Source organism: Zosterops lateralis, assembly GCF_965231275.1.
Source record: "Zosterops lateralis genome assembly, chromosome: 1".
In the NCBI taxonomy this organism is placed as follows: domain Eukaryota; kingdom Metazoa; phylum Chordata; class Aves; order Passeriformes; family Zosteropidae; genus Zosterops; species Zosterops lateralis.
Window position 1 is genome coordinate 91,800,362 of NC_139762.1, and position 19,947 is coordinate 91,820,308.

The 19,947-nt window shown below is 38.3% G+C and overlaps 2 protein-coding genes across 5 annotated transcripts in view; one reads left to right on the plus strand and one right to left on the minus strand.

Moving 5' to 3' along the window:
- TEX10 (testis expressed 10) overlaps nucleotides 1-1,531 on the plus strand; it is a 53,837-nt gene extending 52,306 nt beyond the window's left edge. For all 3 annotated transcript variants that reach the window (XM_083877783.1, XM_083877782.1, XM_083877784.1), the window contains exons 14-15: nucleotides 406-616; nucleotides 1,299-1,531. In XM_083877783.1, the coding sequence (XP_083733909.1) occupies nucleotides 406-616; nucleotides 1,299-1,412 (325 nt within the window). In that variant the 3' untranslated portion in view covers nucleotides 1,413-1,531. The remainder of the gene's footprint in view (nucleotides 1-405; nucleotides 617-1,298) is intronic.
- A 73-nt stretch (nucleotides 1,532-1,604) lies between these two features.
- The window catches only part of INVS (inversin), an 82,254-nt gene continuing 63,911 nt past the window's right edge, over nucleotides 1,605-19,947 (minus strand). For both annotated transcript variants that reach the window (XM_083877764.1, XM_083877763.1), the window contains exons 12-17: nucleotides 19,211-19,423; nucleotides 12,193-12,494; nucleotides 10,056-10,866; nucleotides 5,776-6,008; nucleotides 4,741-4,821; nucleotides 1,605-2,668 (exon numbers count right to left, since the gene is read on the minus strand). In XM_083877764.1, the coding sequence (XP_083733890.1) occupies nucleotides 2,553-2,668; nucleotides 4,741-4,821; nucleotides 5,776-6,008; nucleotides 10,056-10,866; nucleotides 12,193-12,494; nucleotides 19,211-19,423 (1,756 nt within the window). In that variant the 3' untranslated portion in view covers nucleotides 1,605-2,552. The remainder of the gene's footprint in view (nucleotides 2,669-4,740; nucleotides 4,822-5,775; nucleotides 6,009-10,055; nucleotides 10,867-12,192; nucleotides 12,495-19,210; nucleotides 19,424-19,947) is intronic.

The window sequence follows — 19,947 nt, forward strand, 5'->3', positions numbered from 1 at the left end:
TTTCTGTATTTAATGTCTTGCATATCAGAAATACCTGAGTCCATTATTTAATTTCTTATGAATCATAAAGAGAGATTCATGTGTACCTGAAAAGTGACTGAAACAAAATCCTCTTTGCAGCTGCATGATGCAGAAATTGCACTATGTGAGAGATGAAGCAACATTTGTAGCTTCCAGGGCAGGGCCTTAATTTTTTCCCAGTGCTGTACAAAATTTTGGAATATTCTCAAGTTTGACATTTTCCGGTACAGATTTTCTGCTTTGCCACTAATTATGGTGAATGCTGCTGGTATGATGGAATCCACAGAAGCAGGATTCCTTGTACAGCCATGCAGCCAATTCACAGAACCATTCTTAAAATGTGTGTCCTCAATCATTTCAATTTTGATTATCTTTTCCTCTCAGGGATATGCTGTGGAGATCATGCATTTCTGCTTTAGCACTCCTGCCACGGCTACTGAGGCTGATGCTGCAAAGCCTGCAAGTGAGCAGGATCTGTCGGGAAGAGCTGCCTGTTGTTGCTCAGTTGCTTCGTTTGCTAATGCAGCACGGGCAGCTCAGGAGCCATATGATCACAAATGAGTTTCTGGTGCAACAGATCATCAAGGACATCATGGTATGAAACAACTTCTTGTTTCCTGAGACCACATGTATGTCATGTTTATTTTTAAAGACCATTGCAAATGTTCAAGAAGAGCCGTTTTCAAACAGGGGTGGTGAAAGCAGATGTAGAACATTATGGTGAGGTTCTCTAACCTGCAGGTCAGGAGGGGGTTGTTTCCCTTTAGTGTTGGAAATGCCACAGCCAATTTTTGTGCTGTTCCACCGTGGGTGGGTTGTATTTGTTGTTGCTGGGCTTTTAAAGCCACCTACATAATCCTGAGAAGAGGGAATTCCTGGGCTGGGGTGGTCTGTTGGTAGCAGCTTTCCTTAAACTGGTTTGGGGAGCTCCCCTGCATTGATAGCACCATTTGCATTTTAATTGCCTATAAATTGCAGAATTGCAAAGTAAGTGAGCCACTCTAATTAAGAGTAAGGAAAGCACATCTGCTGTTAACTCAGATAATGTTATGGTAATGTAATGACTTAGTGTACCCAGTTGTAACACTTTATTATTTGGGCTTTAACAGGCACACTGTGTTGAAATGTATAAAAGAGAGGAACAATGTCACTGTGTGCAGGGGAACAGGGCTGTCTTGTACCTTTAATAGTGCACCTGATTACCTGTAAAAACAAAGCCAAGTTTTGCAAGTGCTGTTGGGGATATTGAGTTTTATCTTTTTTCTCCTTCTTTCTAGACACTGAAGAGCGGTGAAGTTCAGGAGCAGTGGCTCACAGACCTCCATTACTGTTTCAACATCTACCTTGCCTCTCATCCCCAGACACCTGGCCCTATAAACACAGTATATTGAAGAGGTCAAACTGCATTTATTGTAAAGCATTTACTTTATTTAGTTTTGAATGGAAGATGTTGGAACAAAGCTTGTCAATTTTTTTGTAAGTGAAACAATAAAAATTTTACAGAGAACTGCAATACTTCTATTGCCTTTTTTTTTTCAATTAAGTAGATGTTACTAGAAGGTGTTTTATTAAAATGTGATGACCACAGTGAGGGGTGTTAAAGTCCAGTCCTAGATGCTGAAGAGCTTGCAGAGAAACAGATTTAAACTGACTCTGCTCATCTATTTTGTGAAGCATCACATTATTTAAAAAAATAGAATTGTGTAGTATTAAGTGGAAAAAAAAATCAGAAAACAGTATGCTTTAGAGTAACATTTTTTATTTTTGCTGAGTTCACATTTTTAAATACTTTGTGCAAGGTAAATACTGTACACTGTGGCAGCTCCAAAGCTATTAAAATAACTATTTTTTTCTAGAGTAAGGCCCATCTTTTCTTGCTTCTATTTAATACACATAGAAAAAGAGTTTAAAAAGATGGTAATAATTTCAAAGGGTAGAAAACACAGCCTAAATAGCTTCCATAGGTTGTGAAAGCAATTTCTTTAATGAGTGTTTTTTTGTCAACGTGTCTTAAATTTCTTTCAAAATCCATAGTTATCTGAGGAACAATTGTTTCTTTAGTAGAGAAGTGGAGCATGAAGGCTGTTCTTCCCTTCCTGCTTGGATTTTGAAATTAATTTCATGAACTTGAGGTAAAATTGAACATTGGTCTCTCCGAACTGTAGTATCTTTAGTACAGTTTCCCTCTTCTTTGAAACGCTGTTTGATGAACATACTCAAAATTCCTATTTTTTGCAATGGAAAGCTTTGATTGCCCCTACAACGTTATTGCAGTACAGGGCTTAGTGCTTCATTTCTGTCTTCAAATGCAATTCAGATTTCATCCTGTGTTGGTAAAGAAATTAACAGTTGCATTTAAAAAGCAGTTTGTATACAAAATGAGTCCAGCTCCTTAGAAGTCTGCTTGGTATGTAATGCTGTGATAATACAAAACTGAAAGTGTTCAAGTTTATTATGTCATAGATGGCTTATACATTATGAAAGATAACAGCTGTACTGAAATGGATTTTAAATTCCAAACATTGTTTTGCTTAATGCTTGAGTCTTGTATTTTTTGGTTTTGCAGCAGTGGTTGGTCTCATGTTGTATGAATATTGCCTTGATTTTCCCATGTTCTCCAGCAAATTAACACACTGTAGGTTGTTCACTGTAAAAGAACAAAATAGTTTTGATGAGTAACTCTAGTGGGTGAAAAGCAGCTTCATCTGCACTGCGTTCTAGATTTCATAAGCAAATCTGCTGGGAGCAGAACATGCCTGTTTCCTGGCATCTCACTGCTGATTGTCTCTCAGTAGTTTGGTTTCTGCAGCACTGGGTACAGCTTGTGTGGAACATTGATGATGCTGCTACTGCGTGTGGGACTTCAGCAGACTCTCATGGGTGTAGTGACGTTCACCCCCATAAATGAATGTAGGGCTCCAGACTAACACTAGACTCTTGGCTGAATTTGCTGAAGAGCAGAAAAAGATTGTGTTGAGCAATCTTAAGCAATATGAGGTAAGCAGTGGGCTCTTCTTAGAAAGTCAGGGAAACTAGGCCAGGGGCTAGAGAGTGCTCTGAATTGCTCATGCAATGTTTTCTTATTTCCTGTAATGTGCTACAACTAATATGTGTGTTTTCCTTTCCCTGGTTTGTAAAGATTAGCTGCAAACATTTCAGTGCTTTATCCCGTTCTAGCCGGGGTCATCCCAAGTGCAAATCCAAATGTTTCATTGAGGGTGTGAACTCAGCACATCTTAAGGACATCTTTCTAATGCCAAGAGTTGCAAAACCTGCTCCTTTGCAACTCTGAACACACTTTAATGTCCACAGTAAAACAAAGAACCAGGCTGTCTGGTTCTGCTACAGACCACCTCTTAAGTGCCCCTTGCTGAATTGACAAAAGGAATCTATTTCATTTTAAAAAATCCAAACAAATTAGAAAAAGAACACATTTCAAGTTCTAAAATGTTTTAATGGTAATAATCTTAAAGGGCCTGTTTGCCAGAATATTCCAAAGCACTGAGCTCTATGCCTGTATATCCCATCCCTTTTCTACATGTCACCTGCCTTACTGAGTATTTCCTTTGAACACCCTTTATGTATTCCCCGTTCCAAAGTGTTTGAGTGAGTTGGGTGTCAATCCTCGTTACAGATTTGTCACCTCACCCTTCTTCCACAAGCTCTATGAGCATCAAAACTCAGGCTGACAGTCAGCCTTCACCTTCCCAGATGTACCTTCTGCAAGGGAAGAATGAAACTGAACAGTCCATTCTGACCTACTCCAGGCACCTACGTCAGAAACGGAGTATCTGGCATTAGCCACTGACAGCTCTGAACTTTTCCAACAAACGTAATGTTGTCATGCACAAAGGCAGGCAGATGAAAAACATGTTATTGTCTTTTAAGTAAGGGCTAAAGTTCCCTGAGCTCCTATTAGGTGAATAAAAGTAGGTAGTGTTCTAAAGGAACTGGGCAGAGTTCCTATCACTAACCTATTCGTCACCAAGTTATGAAAGCAAAGGCCACTCCAGCCTCGAAAAAAAGACTTTTTATTTCAGAAGACAGGGAGATCAGTTGTCCTGAAAAGTTAAATGAAAAGAGCTAAAAGCTCTTTTAAAATTTAGATTCTTATCTGCATGAAGTGGTGGCAATCAAACACCTGTCTGGTCATGCCTCTTAATTAGAACAGTTCTCAGACAGTGAAAGAAAAAGGCCTCTGTCTCTTAGTAAGGCACAAATTCACCTACAGTTCTAACAAACTCAAGGATAGGTCCACTGTCAGATTTCCTTCTGACTTCAGAGTTGTGTTAAACTACTTGGAAAATGTGTTTTACTTCCCTTTGCAAATTACCTGAAGTCCTGACTCCTTGAAGCAGTTGCTGTGTTCCCATCTAGCTGTGGCCTGTCTGGCTGAGGTGTAACACAGCCAGGACACCAAATGCCCAGCAGGGCACTAAACCTTCATGCTCCCAACCCCAAGTAAATCCGTAATACACTTTAAAAAATATGACAAGTGGCATTTATTAAAGAAGTTTATCATCTAAATGACTCAAGGATAGAAGTGCAGTACTCAATTAAACCCAGAAGTGGTGAAGGAAGGAGTGCACTCACAACAGTCTGGCAGTAGTTACTCATTTTGATAAGAGAGCCCAGTCCTTAAGCAGATTATTTTCTTATCTAAGAAACCAATCTCAGGTATATAAACATCAAAATATTCTTAAAATGGATGTGTCCTACCTGAGACCAGCTGCACATCAGAAAGTTTCAGCTTAGAAGGAGGTCTTGTTGACTGACACACTTTGCCTTCTTGAGAACGTCCTTTAACAAACAATGTGAACAGCTCTGTGTTTAGCACATAAACACGTGGTTGTGTATAGCTACAAACTACTTCAGTAAGCTACAGCATTATTTTATCCTAAAAATTACTCTCATTTTTTGTGGAGAAACTCCTGAGACATTCCATATGACAGAAAATCGTGACAACCACAACTGAAATTTAACTAATGTTAAAATGCATTTCTCAATTGCTATAAAAAAAAAAGAAAATAAATTTATTAGCTTTATTTATTTTATCCTTTTGGTTCTCAAAGCTACAGAGCCATGATAGAAGTGACCTAGTACCTGTTAAAGTACATAAAGTTAGGATATCCTTACTCCATCAGTGATCCACACTGTAAAGGAACTCAAACTCTAGAAGCAATACTTCTTTACTTTTCTTGAAGATGCATTCCTTTGCACGTGCACATTCAGGCACAGTGCAAAGCAGTGCAGAATTATAAAAGACAATCTTGCTCTTGCCAAAAAGACCACTTATCTTCATACAGAAACTTACCAACATTGAACCTATTCTTAAAATGAAAATATTTTTAAAACAGTAACAAACTAAGTTTAAAACAGTGCTTTAAAAATGATCCAGATAGCCACTCTACATGGATAAAGCCAACTACCCCCAGCTTAACTGCTCTGTTCTCTTTCCACATTGATATATGGGGAGCAGCTCTGACAACAAATTATTTGATTGCTCAAGATATCAGTGCTGAAACAATGCTGTGTGGGGATTCAAACAGCTTTAGCAGCAGCCATTTAAAATCATTGAGTTGTTTGGTTTTTTTAACCTGAAACATAAATACAATTGCCCAGAACACCTGAGATTCAGACTAATTTTTATAAATATTTTAAATTCTTAACAATTAGGTAAAAGTGCATAGACAAATACACTCTGTTATAAAAATAAAAGCACAGTTATTAAAAATAAATCATAGTGAAAATTACCATATATCTGCTTTAGGATGGACTGCTTGCTGGTTTTTATGGCTGAGCTGGTTTTGTTTAAGGATTTCAGATTTTTACATGAAGGAACTGATTTCAGAGGGCTATGGTTCAGCTGTTTCCTCCAAGCAACCTGAATGAAGAAGGCAGCTGCCTCTTGTCTCCATTTGTCTTCATCTTCCTTGCACTGCCGCTTAGCACTAAGGAGCTGAAACAACTCCTGTCTTAGCTGGTAACTAGAGAGCAGAAAAGAGAAGAGCACTTGTTTTAGGTGACCTGTTTTTACTTCCGTGCTTTCCACGCATCAGTTCACATGGTGGATTACATGAGTAACTGGGAAAACAGAACTCCCACTGATGTGCTAAGCCACTTGGATGAGAAATGTTTGTTCAGAAGAAAAAGTAGGAGCTGGGTTCAATTTTGGATGCATCCATTGTTTCACACAGTTACTAAAGAATGGGCATTACAGGTATCAAAAGTTACAGTGCTTCAACATCAGCTTATCAGCTGCTTTATAAATAGAAAATCATCAGAAGACAAAACTATAAATATTTATGGTAACAGCATAATCAGTACTGCTTCCTCATTTTCACTATATTCACAGCTTAATAACACCAAACTTTGTCGTGTGCCTTAGCACTTCATGTCTTCAGTCAATCAGTGCAAGAGACAAACCAAATCTGCCTCCTGTGGGTTCAACTGCACGTTTCCGCCGCAGAGAACAGAGCTGCTCTCCCCCTCCCCTGAAGATGCTCCCCTCACCTCGTTTGCAGCAATCGGTGTTTTTTCCCTTCCCTTCAAAGGCTCCCTGTCTCCTGACCCAACCTTGCCTCAGCTGCTTTGATCTTACACACAGTCACAGCCCTCTGCCAGTGGCAGCAGCACATTATCTGTCCCTCACACTCCGGTGGCAAATGGCACCGGCAACGAGGAGTTGTTTGGGTTTTTTTTTTTTTTCTTTCCCGCTTGAATCGGAGGTAAGTATTCAATCGGATATTGGCGTTTCACACTCTCAAGTCAATTAACTGGCTTAGCAATTAACTCTGAATCCTCCCAGTACAAACCTGTCACAAATGAGCATTGAGTAACACTTGTAAAATATTAATTATAAGTGTTTGGTAACAGGCCAAAACACATTGATCATCATCCCCTCTGGCATTCAAAAGGCTTCTACTGGATGCCCCGTAAAGCGAAGGAGGAAGGAGAGAGAAAGGTGATTTTTTTCTGTTGCTCCTTCTGCAACAAGTTCTAAATTAAAACAAAAGACAACGAGCCAAATACAAACGGTTTAAATATATGTTCTAAGCCAATGAACTACATAATTCAAACAAAGCAGCAGCCATATGCAAAAAATGAGTACATAAAAGCGCAATAGAATGCCAAAGGGGGATGATATGCTCCGTTACAGCCTAAATAATTTTAAACTTTCAATAAGCTTAGTAAATTACCTCTGTGAAATTTGCTGGGTGAGACAAATGTATTTAATCTTAATTTACTGAAGCTTCAGAATTTAGGCATGTACTGTTATGCAGCTCATTAAAGTACATAACAAATGCAGGCAGCAACTGCATCTTGTCAGGGCCTGCAAGTTGTGAAGCATGGTATGAATTCAGAACAGGAGTATTATTGAGACACAGAGGGAAAAAATGATCCAGTTTTCTTAAATAACACGCCATTTTTAACTTTTCAACAGGGTAAGAGAGGAAAAGAAAGTGAAGAGGGAGCACAGTTGCAGTGACTTGCTAACATAACTTGAGCTACGGATGGGTTAAGTGAATACTTAACTGCACAAAAAACAATTGAGGAACTGTTTTATACTGGAGCAGAAAAGAATACTAAGCTACTCTCTTGGAATTCAGTAATTATTGCCAGATGCCTTTGCCTGATACGTGAAATGACCCACTCACAGTCACTCCACCTTTGGACCCAGCTGTGATTTCATGTTTGCAGAGAACTTCTGGTAGTTTTTAACAAGAAGAAAACAACTGTGAGGTTCTGACACTGAGAAGATGTAGGCAGTTATCTGTAGAGCAAGTGCACATTGGTTTAATTCAGCTCTCTCATAACAGATCATTCTGATCCTAGTGAGAAAAAAGGAGAATGGGACCAAGTTTGATACAATGCCTTAAAAGATACCTGATGCTTAGTCAACAAAACTACTGCACATAAAAGAAAAGTGGAATATCCACGTGCAGAACAACAAAGCTGGCAAGTGGTATTCTCGCTCATTGTTACAGAAGTTCTAATCTTAAAAACCACTGCTGGCCAAAGTATGCACACAGCAATAATATATTTTAAAAAAATACATCTTGACTCCAGTGGGAGAACAACAGTGACAGCAAGCAACTTATTCCAGCTTCTGTTGGCTCCCTGTGGGCCCTGGAACACGGTACAGACCCCGGTGCCCCCCAGGAGAGAGAACACAGACACAGAATCTGTAAGCCTCAATGAGCAGGATAAGCAATTAACCTTTGGCAAGCCACACACCTTAGAGTACACTTTTGAGGAATACATTTATAAAGTTTGCAGATTTGGGAATTGAAACATTCTCCTGAGAATGGCAAGTTTAATACTCTTAAGTAGACCAGTACCAGTCTGTTGTTCTGTTTGCCTTCAATAAGTAAATCAGGACTATAAAATTTGCAGAGTGAGACAAATGCATTTAGTTCTAATTTAGAGAAATTCCCAAACTCAAACATGTACTTCTACATGTTTCTAATGTAGAATTACACAATAATATTGTATATTTTTACTGCTGCCTACAAGTACATGCTATTTACCCTGTGCAAGTTTGGAACAAAAGCAAACACAGGATGGTGGAAGGACTGCCCAACCAATGTGTCCTGCAGCCTTGCAGAATTTATGATCTTTGTTACTGTTCTATGAGTTCTTGCAAAAGGAACAAGTATATTTTTCACTATTAAGTATTTAAATAACTAATGTAACTTAAACAATCTTTAATTCCCACAATTTCCAAAATGCAAAGTGTTAGCTGGAGAGAATGCACACCTACCCTGTTTCAGCAGGTGGACAGTTTAGAAAGGCCTATCCAAAATCTGTAGTGGAAGTGGAATGCAGATTTCTGTGCAGGTAATTCAACTTAATGCATGGCTTTGTATCCCAGTTCTTGTGGGGAAATTTGCACAAGCACTCACTACACATCATGGCTTTGTCTTAAAGCCATGGCACGTGCCTGCCCCTCTGTAAGGATTTTAAAGTGGTGTTGAGTGAAAGCAGCAGAGCCAGCAGCAGCACCATCACCTGCAGATACACTCTCCTAACCTACTCCTGGCTTCCTTTATCTTATGGTATCTAAGTGATTTGAACAAGTAAGACAAGAACTTGGGATCTACACCAGGAAAGAAGGCCAAGGAGCAAGCAGCAGAGACCAGAAGTGGTAGAACCCTGGGAGGAAAAGTGTCTGCTTTGCTTCACAGTTCAGAGGAATATGGCATGGAATCACAGAATCACAGAGTGGTTTGGGTTAGAAGGGATTTTTAAAGACCCTCTTGTCCACCCTCCCTGCCATGGCCAGGGACATCTTCAACTCAGAGTCCCTCAGAGAAACTGTTAAACCAGTGAGAGACCTGGAAAGAATACTGGTAAACATAAGCAATTTATAGTTTTCTGCATCCAGTAAAATCAAAGAAAGCTTAAATAAAAACACGAAATAAGAATAATTTGCATATTATATACTTCCCTTACATACTCTTCCTGCCCATTTTGATAAGAAACTAAATATTAAGGAGCCTGTACTTTTAGAATGACTGCATTTCTGAGACTGAAACTCACACATTCATGAAAGCAGGATAATGTCGTTGAAAGCATTCTGTACATTCTTCTGTACAGCAGTTGTTCCTGCTTAATCAAGGTATTCAAGCTACCTTCAAGTTTTGGTGATGAACACAAAGCATCTAAACATTCTGTGGTTTGGTTATCTGCTTAAATGTTAGGTCAAAGCACAATTTCAAGTACACCACTGAACTCCAGGTTTAGGCAAATCCTGATTTGCACTCTCTAAAGAAATATCAGTGCCTGAAATAGAAGTTCAGTGATTTCTCTGATTATTAAAAGTCATCACTTACCTTGCACTTTTTATGAACTTATTAATTTAATTCTACACAACTGGAACCCACTTTCCCTTGTGTGGAGAAAGATTATTAATTGCCCTGTTTAGCACTGGAAACATTGTAAGCCAAGTAAAGCAGATTGCCAACAAGCCTAGTTTCTTTTACATCTACTTGTATCTCACTGTTCCCTAGCCACTGAAACAGTAATCTTACCTTCTCCACGTCCTCTGTATGACTGTGGCAGCGTAGTTCTTCTTCCGAAAAAGCTCTTTTCTTTTTCTTTCTTTTTCTATGATCTGCATTCGAATCTCTAAAGGGATTAGTTCAATATTTGTACTTTGCCATGGAATAGAACATAATTGATCATCTGCATTCCTGGATCCAGTTATGCCTGTTTTTTCCAAGTTCAAACTGTCATCAGAAGCAGAACATGCTATTGGGTTTCTTGGCACAGTCCTGGTAGGCTCTGCTTCAGCAGACAATAATGAAGAGGCCTTTTTTGCCGTTTCATTGTTTCCCACTTTGACAGTTTGTTCTACAGCATGCAGGCTGTCATTTCTGTTGCTTACAAATACTGTTTTGGCACTTCCTGGTCTACTAGAACCAGCTGGTGAACACCTCTTATCCTTTACCTCTTTATTTCTGGGTTTCTGCTGGTGCCTTTTGCCTTTGGAAGAAGCTTCTCCCAGCTTTGAGTTCTGCGCCGTTCCACCGGTACAACTGACATCGCAGAAGAACACGGCCCTTCCTTCCCCGTGGTCCCTCCTGCCAGAGGGAGGCTGGCTTGGATCCCCCCTCAGCTTCTCCCCAGCACTGGCAGTCCTACAGGCAGAAGCAGAAAGCCTCCTGCTCCTACGAGCAGGGGCACCTGTTATGTCGACAGCGTGTTCCTTGTGCTTTTCTCTGTCCACTTCTGCAGCAGCTGCAACCTGATGTTTCACTTCAGCTTTTGTCCCCTCATTTGCTTTGCCACAATGGAAATGGACACAACTTGACTTGCTTTTGATGTGTTTCCTCAATGAATCTTTAGACAGACAAATTGAAAACAAATTCAGTCTCTGACCCAGAAAACATAGTTTACGTCTCTGATGTTTTTGCTTTGGGGCACACTAGGATTCACGTAAATAAACAGAAAAATGCAAGCAGGAAGAATCAGAAGAGGACATGATTGCTGGTCACTGTAGAGTCCCAAACACCTTCATTTACTTAATGTTTTACAAATGGTTTTATTTCTATCATTACATTTGAGTTAGATGCCTGAAAAACTCCTGCTCTATCCATGCTGCATCCTGGCACAGGATAACCCACTGACCCAGGAAACCAAAGCACTTGGCTTCTCAATACTTCCCTTGACATCCTGAATGAAATTATGAAGTCCTTTCTATTTCTCCCTTGCTGCTGTTTGATCACTGCTTTTAAACACTCTGCTGAGGGTGACTCGGAAGCCAGACTGGAGTGCAAAACTGAAAAATTCCCCATCTTCCATTCACCTTCCATTCTGCTTGGAAATTAACAGGAGAGCAAAAAATAGACCAGACAGGATGAAATGTAACAGACAGGATGTTACAGGGTAGGCAGGAGGGGAAAGAGAAAAGTAAGAGATCTCTGATATACTGTCATTCCAGAAAATCATCTGGATCATCCAAAACCTGGTGAAACCATGCTCTATTTGTAATGTCTTTACAGGATACCCTTTTGACTGGATAACCACATCAGAAAACACCCAACAACTGAATCACAGTTTTCACAGCCCAAAGGGTCAAAATTTATATTTAATTCCAATAAAATGACCAATGAAGTCCATTAAAGTTTTGGTCACAAGAGGATTGATTAAAATCCTAAAGAGAACTGACTATACAACGTCATGGTTTGATCCTTGTTGCATCAACTTTCCTGGCATCACTTCAGTAACAAAAAGAGAATGCCTACCTAAAAAAGGCATAGCATTCTTTCAAACACTGACTGTTTGGATTGAGCAAGAAGATAAATTTTAAAAATCATATGGTTTAAAAACCATAGTTACCATTCCTCCATTAACATTCTTCATGTGCACCGCAGAGAGGTTAAATATCTTTAATCTTATTTTCTCCAAAGAGTGCAAGTAATAGAACAATTGCCCACAGCCTGGTTTCACATGTTCTAGGTATTTTTATAGACACTGTAAGACACTATACTGGTGTTTTTCACTACTTCACAGAGAGTAAAAGGATCTGTATCTAACTCTACCTTGCTGCACAAATTGCTCAAGTGATGAAAGAATATGAAATCACAGAAAGACAAAATGTGTTCTGCACATAAAATACCCCCAAGAAGTGGACAAAGCAGAGCACAATTAAAGAATATCACAAACCTTGCCTGATCTTATGACCTTCACTCTGAGGCTCTGCTGACACGCAGCTCTCCTTTGGGGTCCCTTTGTCATGACCAGCTTTAGGTGAACCTCTGCTGTTTCTTCCTGGCTGGATCTGTGATGCATTGAGGGACAGAAGCCTCTTGCTTTGTGTGTCAGCTGCTTTGTTGGGTAACTGTGGGACACTGGTGGCCTTCTCCCGATTTGTGGGATTCTGTTGTAACCGAAACTTGTTTTGTTCCATGTTCTGCATCCCTTTCTGCAGCTTGGCTTCTTTCCTCTTACTTTCCTCTTCACGTTTCCTGCAATTACAGTCCATATCATAAGAATTTTGAAGATCAGACCTTGGGAGCATGTATCTAACAAACACACTCCTCTCTAAAAATCTGACACTGCCACAACAAATCCTTGACTTGACATCTTTTTCGTGAGAAAAGGACACATATTGCACTGAAATGTCTTAGCTTGATCCAAAACAACAACTGACTTGCAGCTACAGCCTGATGAAGGTTAAGTCCTTTAAGTCCTTGTCAGCCAGCTGCCCATTCAGTTTCCAGTTGTTTTGACTGATCTTAAAACACTTATTGAAAACATCTAAATTTAAGAGGTTTTATAAATATACAAAAATTAAAAGCAGGACTTTAAAAATAATCATGACACTAATAACTATGTTTGTAATTAGTAATGAGCAATATTTTCACGTGAGTAGTAATGCAATGCACTGTATTTGAAAAGCAAAATCTTTAACAAAAGACACAATATCTTTGAAAATTATTTTTTCATAATTAAATAGGCCATAGTTAGTACAGACAATTATAAACCAACTTTGAACTAGCTGCTGGTACTAACGTGCTGCTATGTATTTGTCATTGGTAGATAATTAATTTTACATGAACATTATATGTCATATAAATGACACATACTGATAATATGAGATGTGAATTAAAAACTCGTGTGCACATAGTATGCCATTACAATGGTGATATTTGGATTTCCAAAATGAAATAAGTCATGTATCTCTTAATAGTGTAGCCATAAAAGAGAATGTTGGACAAACTTAGGAAAGGTGCATCCATTGAATAAAATTTTGCAGCCTATTTTGAAATACAGGGGGCTATCACTGCACTTTATCTTTTAAATTCTTGTTCCTACCAAGCAGAATAAACCCAACAGCACACAGCAAACGTTACATACCTCCCTCCCTCCCACTGAATCTGTTTTTATAAATTAAGCCCTGTTGTTGGATGAAGTGACACTTCTCCTGTTGGAACGGACAGGCGGTAAATGCCGTATCATGTAGCTGCCTGGTATTTTAACTTGCTTCCAGTGCTCCAACACAGTGTGCAGACTGTTGCCACGTCACCTCCCGGCACGGCGTGTGACAGGTGAGTTATGCAGCACGCCAGCCCCAGTTCCTGTGAGTGGTGTCACTGCCAGCGCGTGTCACTGCAGCGCCGGCTGCCAGCGAGAAGCCCTAACTTTATCTGTCAGTGCTATCTTGTCAACTCTGCTCTGCAGAAGAGGCTGATTGAACTTTGCACCTGAAAAGCTGCTAATTGATCTAAAAAAATACACTCCTAGCAGCCTGGGATTCAGAATTCCCTCTGGCATGAAAAAAGTGGCCACTTTCAATTAATATTGGCATTCCACAACCGGAGTATGTGGGGATGTTGGGACTGTGTACACTATGGATCTCACTGCCATTACTGTGCCATTTGAGCTGATTCTTGCTATTCACAGAATAATAATTTTCTATTCTTCACAAGAATAGGCAGCCTATTATCAATGTCCTCTATTCAGGGTATTAGAAAAGGAAGTGTGAGATGGACTGTGGGATACACAATCAAGTTGGAGTGGCCTGCACTCCTGTGATGAGCAGATCAACTCAAAACAGTAACTGCAGCAACGTATCAATCATAAAGTTATTGAAATTACACTGGACCAGAAACCAAGAAGTAAAAGCGTTGTTTTTTTCTTTAAAAGTCTTATCTGCATGCTAATTTTTCAGATTAAATTGAAGGAAGAGTAGAGGGAAGAGATTTCAATGCTCCCTATTCATAAAGCATCACCACAATTGTCACAGTACAGCTTAATTGAATAATAGACTCCTGAATACATAAGAACCTCCCCTTGTGTTTTGCTTTATTTAATCAGAAATTCAGTTGGTATTACAGAGGATGATCTTTTTGAAACTAAAATTTCCAAGTTTTACTGTTGTACAATTTGAAAGGCTAGGTTTCATTAACAAGTGAAGGAAGTAGACAAGATTCTAATGTCAGGGCTCTCAGTCACTCTCAGGAGGTTCTGGTGACCCAACAGGATCCAAATTTGGGATCTCAAGTTAGACAGCTACGGCTCAACAGTGGTAACAGAGCTGGCAGGCCAACATTTTCCATTATAAATGCAACACAATTTTGTCCTGAATGGTCAAAAGCTCGTATTTTGTTGCAGAAGTGAAAGAATGAAAACTGAGCCTTTTAGCAGATGGACAGGAATAGTTTCAGCCTTACATGCACGTTTCTGAAGACACAGAGATGCTTTGAATTTTTGATTCTGTTAAAATGAATTCAACATTTTCTATTCTGTTAAGAATGGAAACTTAACTTTTTTATCTACACACTGAAATATATTTTAAAGGACAGTGTTTTTAAAGTTATCCCTGGGAAAAAAACCCAAAAACTTACTTAAAAAATCTCAACTGAAAATGGATCTCCAGGTATGATCCTACTACTAGTAGAGCTTTCTCTGGACTAAGAGGAGTTATAGTTCATGTTCTATAAACAGCATTTCCTACTACACAATCTAGCATGATGACTATTTTCAAAAGAATGATACCATTGACTTATGACTTCTGATCTATAACACTCTTTTATAAACTGATAGTCCTTAATAAAAATGTTAAGACAATAGTTAATTTCTGTCCAGTATTCCTGTGTTGATGGTGTTGTGTTGTGTAGAGCAGTCCATTAGTTCTTACCTAAATACCTATTTTTTCCTCGGTCATTTCTTCTATGTATTTTACCGCCATTCTGATTTCTAATTTAGTCTTCAATGTGCTTACAATCTTCTGCATCTTGGTGCTATATTCAAATCAAATTTAGTTTTTAAATGAAAATACAATTTCATGATGGATTTATGTGAAATCCTCATCAATATACACTTCCAGTTTAAAGGTGAGAAATTTCTCATGAGGAAGTATGAAGACTTCAGGCAAGTCTGAATGACAGCTACTGTTTATCCATGGCCACAAAACTTGTTATTCAGACACAAAAGAAAATTGAGTTGGTTTGATGTAATTTCTTCTGAAGTAAAAAAAAACCCAACAAACCCACAGAACAGTTCAGTCTACTTAGCATCTCCTCCCCTGGACCAACTGTTTCTTTACTCTTCCTTTTCCAATAACTATGTTTACAATGGTTTATTGTGATACCTACCTCACATCTTTTGCCAGTTCTTATTTAGCACCTCAGCTTGTTTAGCTTTATCATTGTATGTTCTTATTACTGTCAATTTTAGTAATTACATCAAATTTCCAATATGTGCTTTCACTTTTCAGGTTGGTGAAGAGCTCATTATTTCCTCTGTTGCCACACTCCCCTATCTTTTCTCAGCATGCAGGGCTAACCACCAGTATTTTGAAAAACCTCATCATCTATTTGTACTCTCCTGCCATGAGAACATTTTTCTAAATCTGCTGAAGGCTGTTTAATTGAACTGCTTATTTTCTTGCTGTTCTTCTCTTCCTAAATATCATGAGTTACTTACTCACTTTCAGCCATTTCCCTTTCACATCTACATTCTCAATCAGTTTCCTTCAACTGGCCAGAATGAAAAACAGAAGTATGGATTCAGGAGCTCATCCTGAGAAATTGAAAGGGCCAGTAAACAAATGAGGAATGAGTTCTGCAGCCCTTTCAAAATCCAATATATTGGAAATTATTTTTCTCTGAATATGTTTTAAACACTTAAATATTATTTTCTTAAGTATCTAGTTTTGCAATAAGTAAACTAAAATCCTCTTTTTAAAGTCTGGAAGGGATCTCAGGAAGTCAGCAAGGCTAAACAGGCTGCTCAGAACAGGGTCAGATTGGGTCACTCAGGTTTTTAGCTAATTATGTCTTGAAAACCTTTATGGACAGTGACCATACAACCTCTTTGGGCTGTTCTACTGGTTACTATCCCAAGGATGAAAGAATTTCTCTTTATTTCCAGACAAAATTTCTTGTCACAACTTTTGCCTGTTAAAAGTTCCCCAGAGACCAGAAACACCAACCAGGCTACAGTTCTCCAGATTATTGTTTTGGCCCTTTTTCAAGCTGGGTGCAACATTTTCTTTCCTCCCATCATAGGGGACCTTCCTTGGTCTCTGTGACCTTATAAAGACACAGTAAAGTGACCTTTCAAGGGCATCAGTTAGTTCCTTCTGTATCCTTGGATGCAGCCAACCTGGTCCCATGGACTTGTTTGGGATGAATTTTCTCAAGCCTGACTTAATCCTCATTCACAGCTGGCAGTTCTGCTCCTCCTTGAAACAATTCTTTTAGCAAAGAGGCCTGGGAGACCTTCTTCTGGCAGACTGAGGAACAGAAGGCATTGGGTACTTGTGCCACACTGGTGTCTGTTGTCACTAAATGCACCATTCAGCATCAGGCCCACATAGTCCTTGCTCAGCCTTTTACTACTGTATGACTACTTTTATTAATGTAGAAGCACAAATTCACTTTGTAACCTGTAACATTTCCTTGAAGTCTCAACTCCATTTGAGTTTTGGTGTTTCTGACACCATCTACATGCCCGAGCAATGTTTTTACACTCTTACTTTGCAGCCTGTCCCAGCTTCTGCCTCCTGTAAACTGCATTTTTACATTTGAGCCCTGTCAAGGATTCGTAGCTTACCCAAATTGATCTCCTGGTGTGTCTCTTTGCTCAGTGACTTATGTGTGTGCATGTTGTTTTTGGCCTTCATCAAACTTCATGTTATAAATTACAATTTCTTTGATATAGGAGATAACATGGGAGAACATATTTGTATAGAAATATTTCATAGGACTTAAATGTAGTGAATGTAATTTTATCAGAAAATAATATAGGTATGAGATGCTGGCCAACTTTTTGTTATGGTAAAAAGAAAAAAAAAAACAAAACAAAACCAAAACAGAAAAAGAACAGACTATCTAAACCCAAGTAGATTTACGAGTGATTTATCTTAGAGAGACTCTGTAAAGTAACATATTACAAAGCAAGTTTTAAAGATCTACAGTGAAATAGTTGGGGAGAGGGTGTGTGTGTTCAGTCTAGGAGTTCACCATCATTCTGGATCCCCATGTGATATCTACTTTTATCTGGAGACCAGATTTTTAAACACCAGCAGGGATAATAGTTTTTTGTATGCAGGAACACCCTGGCCAATTTTAGCTGTGGAATGCACAGATGGGTACACAGAATGATGACAACATAATGTCCCCTTCAGTTTATTACAGATCGTAAAATTGCAATTAAATAAAATTTGTTATGTGACAACCTGATTTGCTTGTACACTCCAATTGTACTGTAATTCTCTTTTTATGGTATTTGGTACACAGATTTTGTTTCTATTGTTTTCAAACAAATCAACAACAGCTAAGTAAGTTTCAGAAACTACATCAGAAACTCACAAAGGAAAACTATTATAAAAATATCCCCAAATTTCCATGAGGCAATTCTTTTCCATTTAATCTTCTACACGGTGGATCAGAGATTCTTCTAAAAATGACTGTCATTGCAAAGGATAAAACTCATTTGGTAAAGTCAGTTTTTGACCACACAGGAATAAGCAGAGCTCTCCACTTTAAAAAGTAATATTTTCCAAGGCAGCTTCTCCATACATGGTTTTGACTGACACTGATTTCAGCAGAAAAGGCAAACAGTAGGAGCTACAGATTACAACTTCAGGATGTAAAGATGTGAATAAGAGGTGAGTTATTGGGTATTTCTAGCTTTGGTTCTTCCTGGGAAATAATAATTGTTTTATAGTGGCAGCAATCAAACTCAGTGAAGGTCTGACTGGCCAATTCTGCAGAGTGGAGTACAGCTGAATTTGTCTGTGATACACAGATGCAGCAAAAATACCTTTAGGTGCAATAATTATGTTTTGTGTTTTTTTCATATGATCTCTCTTTATTGAAATAATATTCCCAAATCATGCAGAATCCCTTTCAGACTGTTATGTTTTTTTCATTTCAGAATCAGAATTCTTCAAGAGAAACCAGGTACTAATCTCATACTAAGAGTCTTAAGGATAAACTTCAACAAGCAAAGTATTGTGATAATCATTTAAGTACCTTCTGATTTTAGAATTTTGCCACTGTGCTATCATTACCACATTTAAATTGGGTTGAAATTCAGTCAGAACCTACACATCTTACTGACAATCTGAACTGCAGAATTCAGAGAATTCATAGGAAATCTCTAATTCAAGACCAGAAAATAAAAGTGCAGAGAATGATAAGGCTCAAAATGAAGTTGCAACTAGAAACCAGGAGTACAGGTTACTAGAGAAAATTCAGGCTAAGCTTTACTAAACCAGGCTTCCCTGGTTTGTTTTTGTTGGGTTTTTTTTTCCTCAGCTACTGATTAATCTCTGTTCAAAACTGATATCAAGATTTGATGGGCAAATAAATATTTCCACTGCCTTACAGTAATAAATGTTTTCCAAGCCTTTTTATCATCATGCAGAATATCAAGAAAAAATTCACAGATGCTAACATGTTATTTCCTCAGCTTTTGGTAGTTTGGCTTGCTATGGTGTATTATATAAAGTTAGTTTTGTTATTTAAAGTTTTGTTATTTGAACTGAGATTATATGGAAAATAACTTTCATCTGTCTATAGTTATATGAAAGTTACATGCATCCTTCAGTTTCATGAATTTTACCAAGAGAAACAAAAAACAGTGATCAACAGATAAAATCATACACTGATAAACACACACTTAAAACAAATGTCTATGTGCTGGAGTAGATTTCAAGTCTCAGACTTACTTGGCAGCAGCATCTTTTCTCAGTTGTTCATGTTTCATTAAAAGATTCTTTCTCTCTTGAAAAGCCTTTCTAACTTTGTATCCTTTGTAGACAGCCTGAATTTTGAAAGCAGCGATATCCTGAATGGCAGCTATAGACAGAGCTCCATGTTCTAACATGAACTGAATCACTTCATGGTGTTCACCGAGCAAGGCATAATCAAGTGGAGTATATCTAAAAAAAAAATAAAAAACCAAAACCACAACAATTACTATTGATCTAGAATTCTAGCTATTATGTGCATTTCTTGACCCTCATTTTGTAATAGAGCAACTTCTAGTATGAAGACAGATGAAACACTCTTTCAGTAGGCTGTTTTTCTCATCTTTTTAGGCACTATTTTGCTACCTTATTCATTCTACACACTGTGGTTATGTTTAAAGCTTATTTTGGTCTCCTAATATGGAAGGGGGGAGGGGGAGATCAGAAGTGTTTGGACAAAATCTCCCAAAGCCCTATCCACAACATTAACTGCTTTAGGAAAGCAGTCTTTAAAACGTGTTACTGAAGTTTTCACACAGAAATAAAAAGAAAGAATAAGTTAAAATAATTTTTCTGTTATTTCTATATATATAAAGTTCTAGCAATCTACTGTCAAATCTGGCTTAGCTTCTGTAACATCAACTGAAGACGTTATGACTGACAGAGCAGCAGGATTAGATCCATATCAATGAATCATTATCTTTTTTAAAGTACTA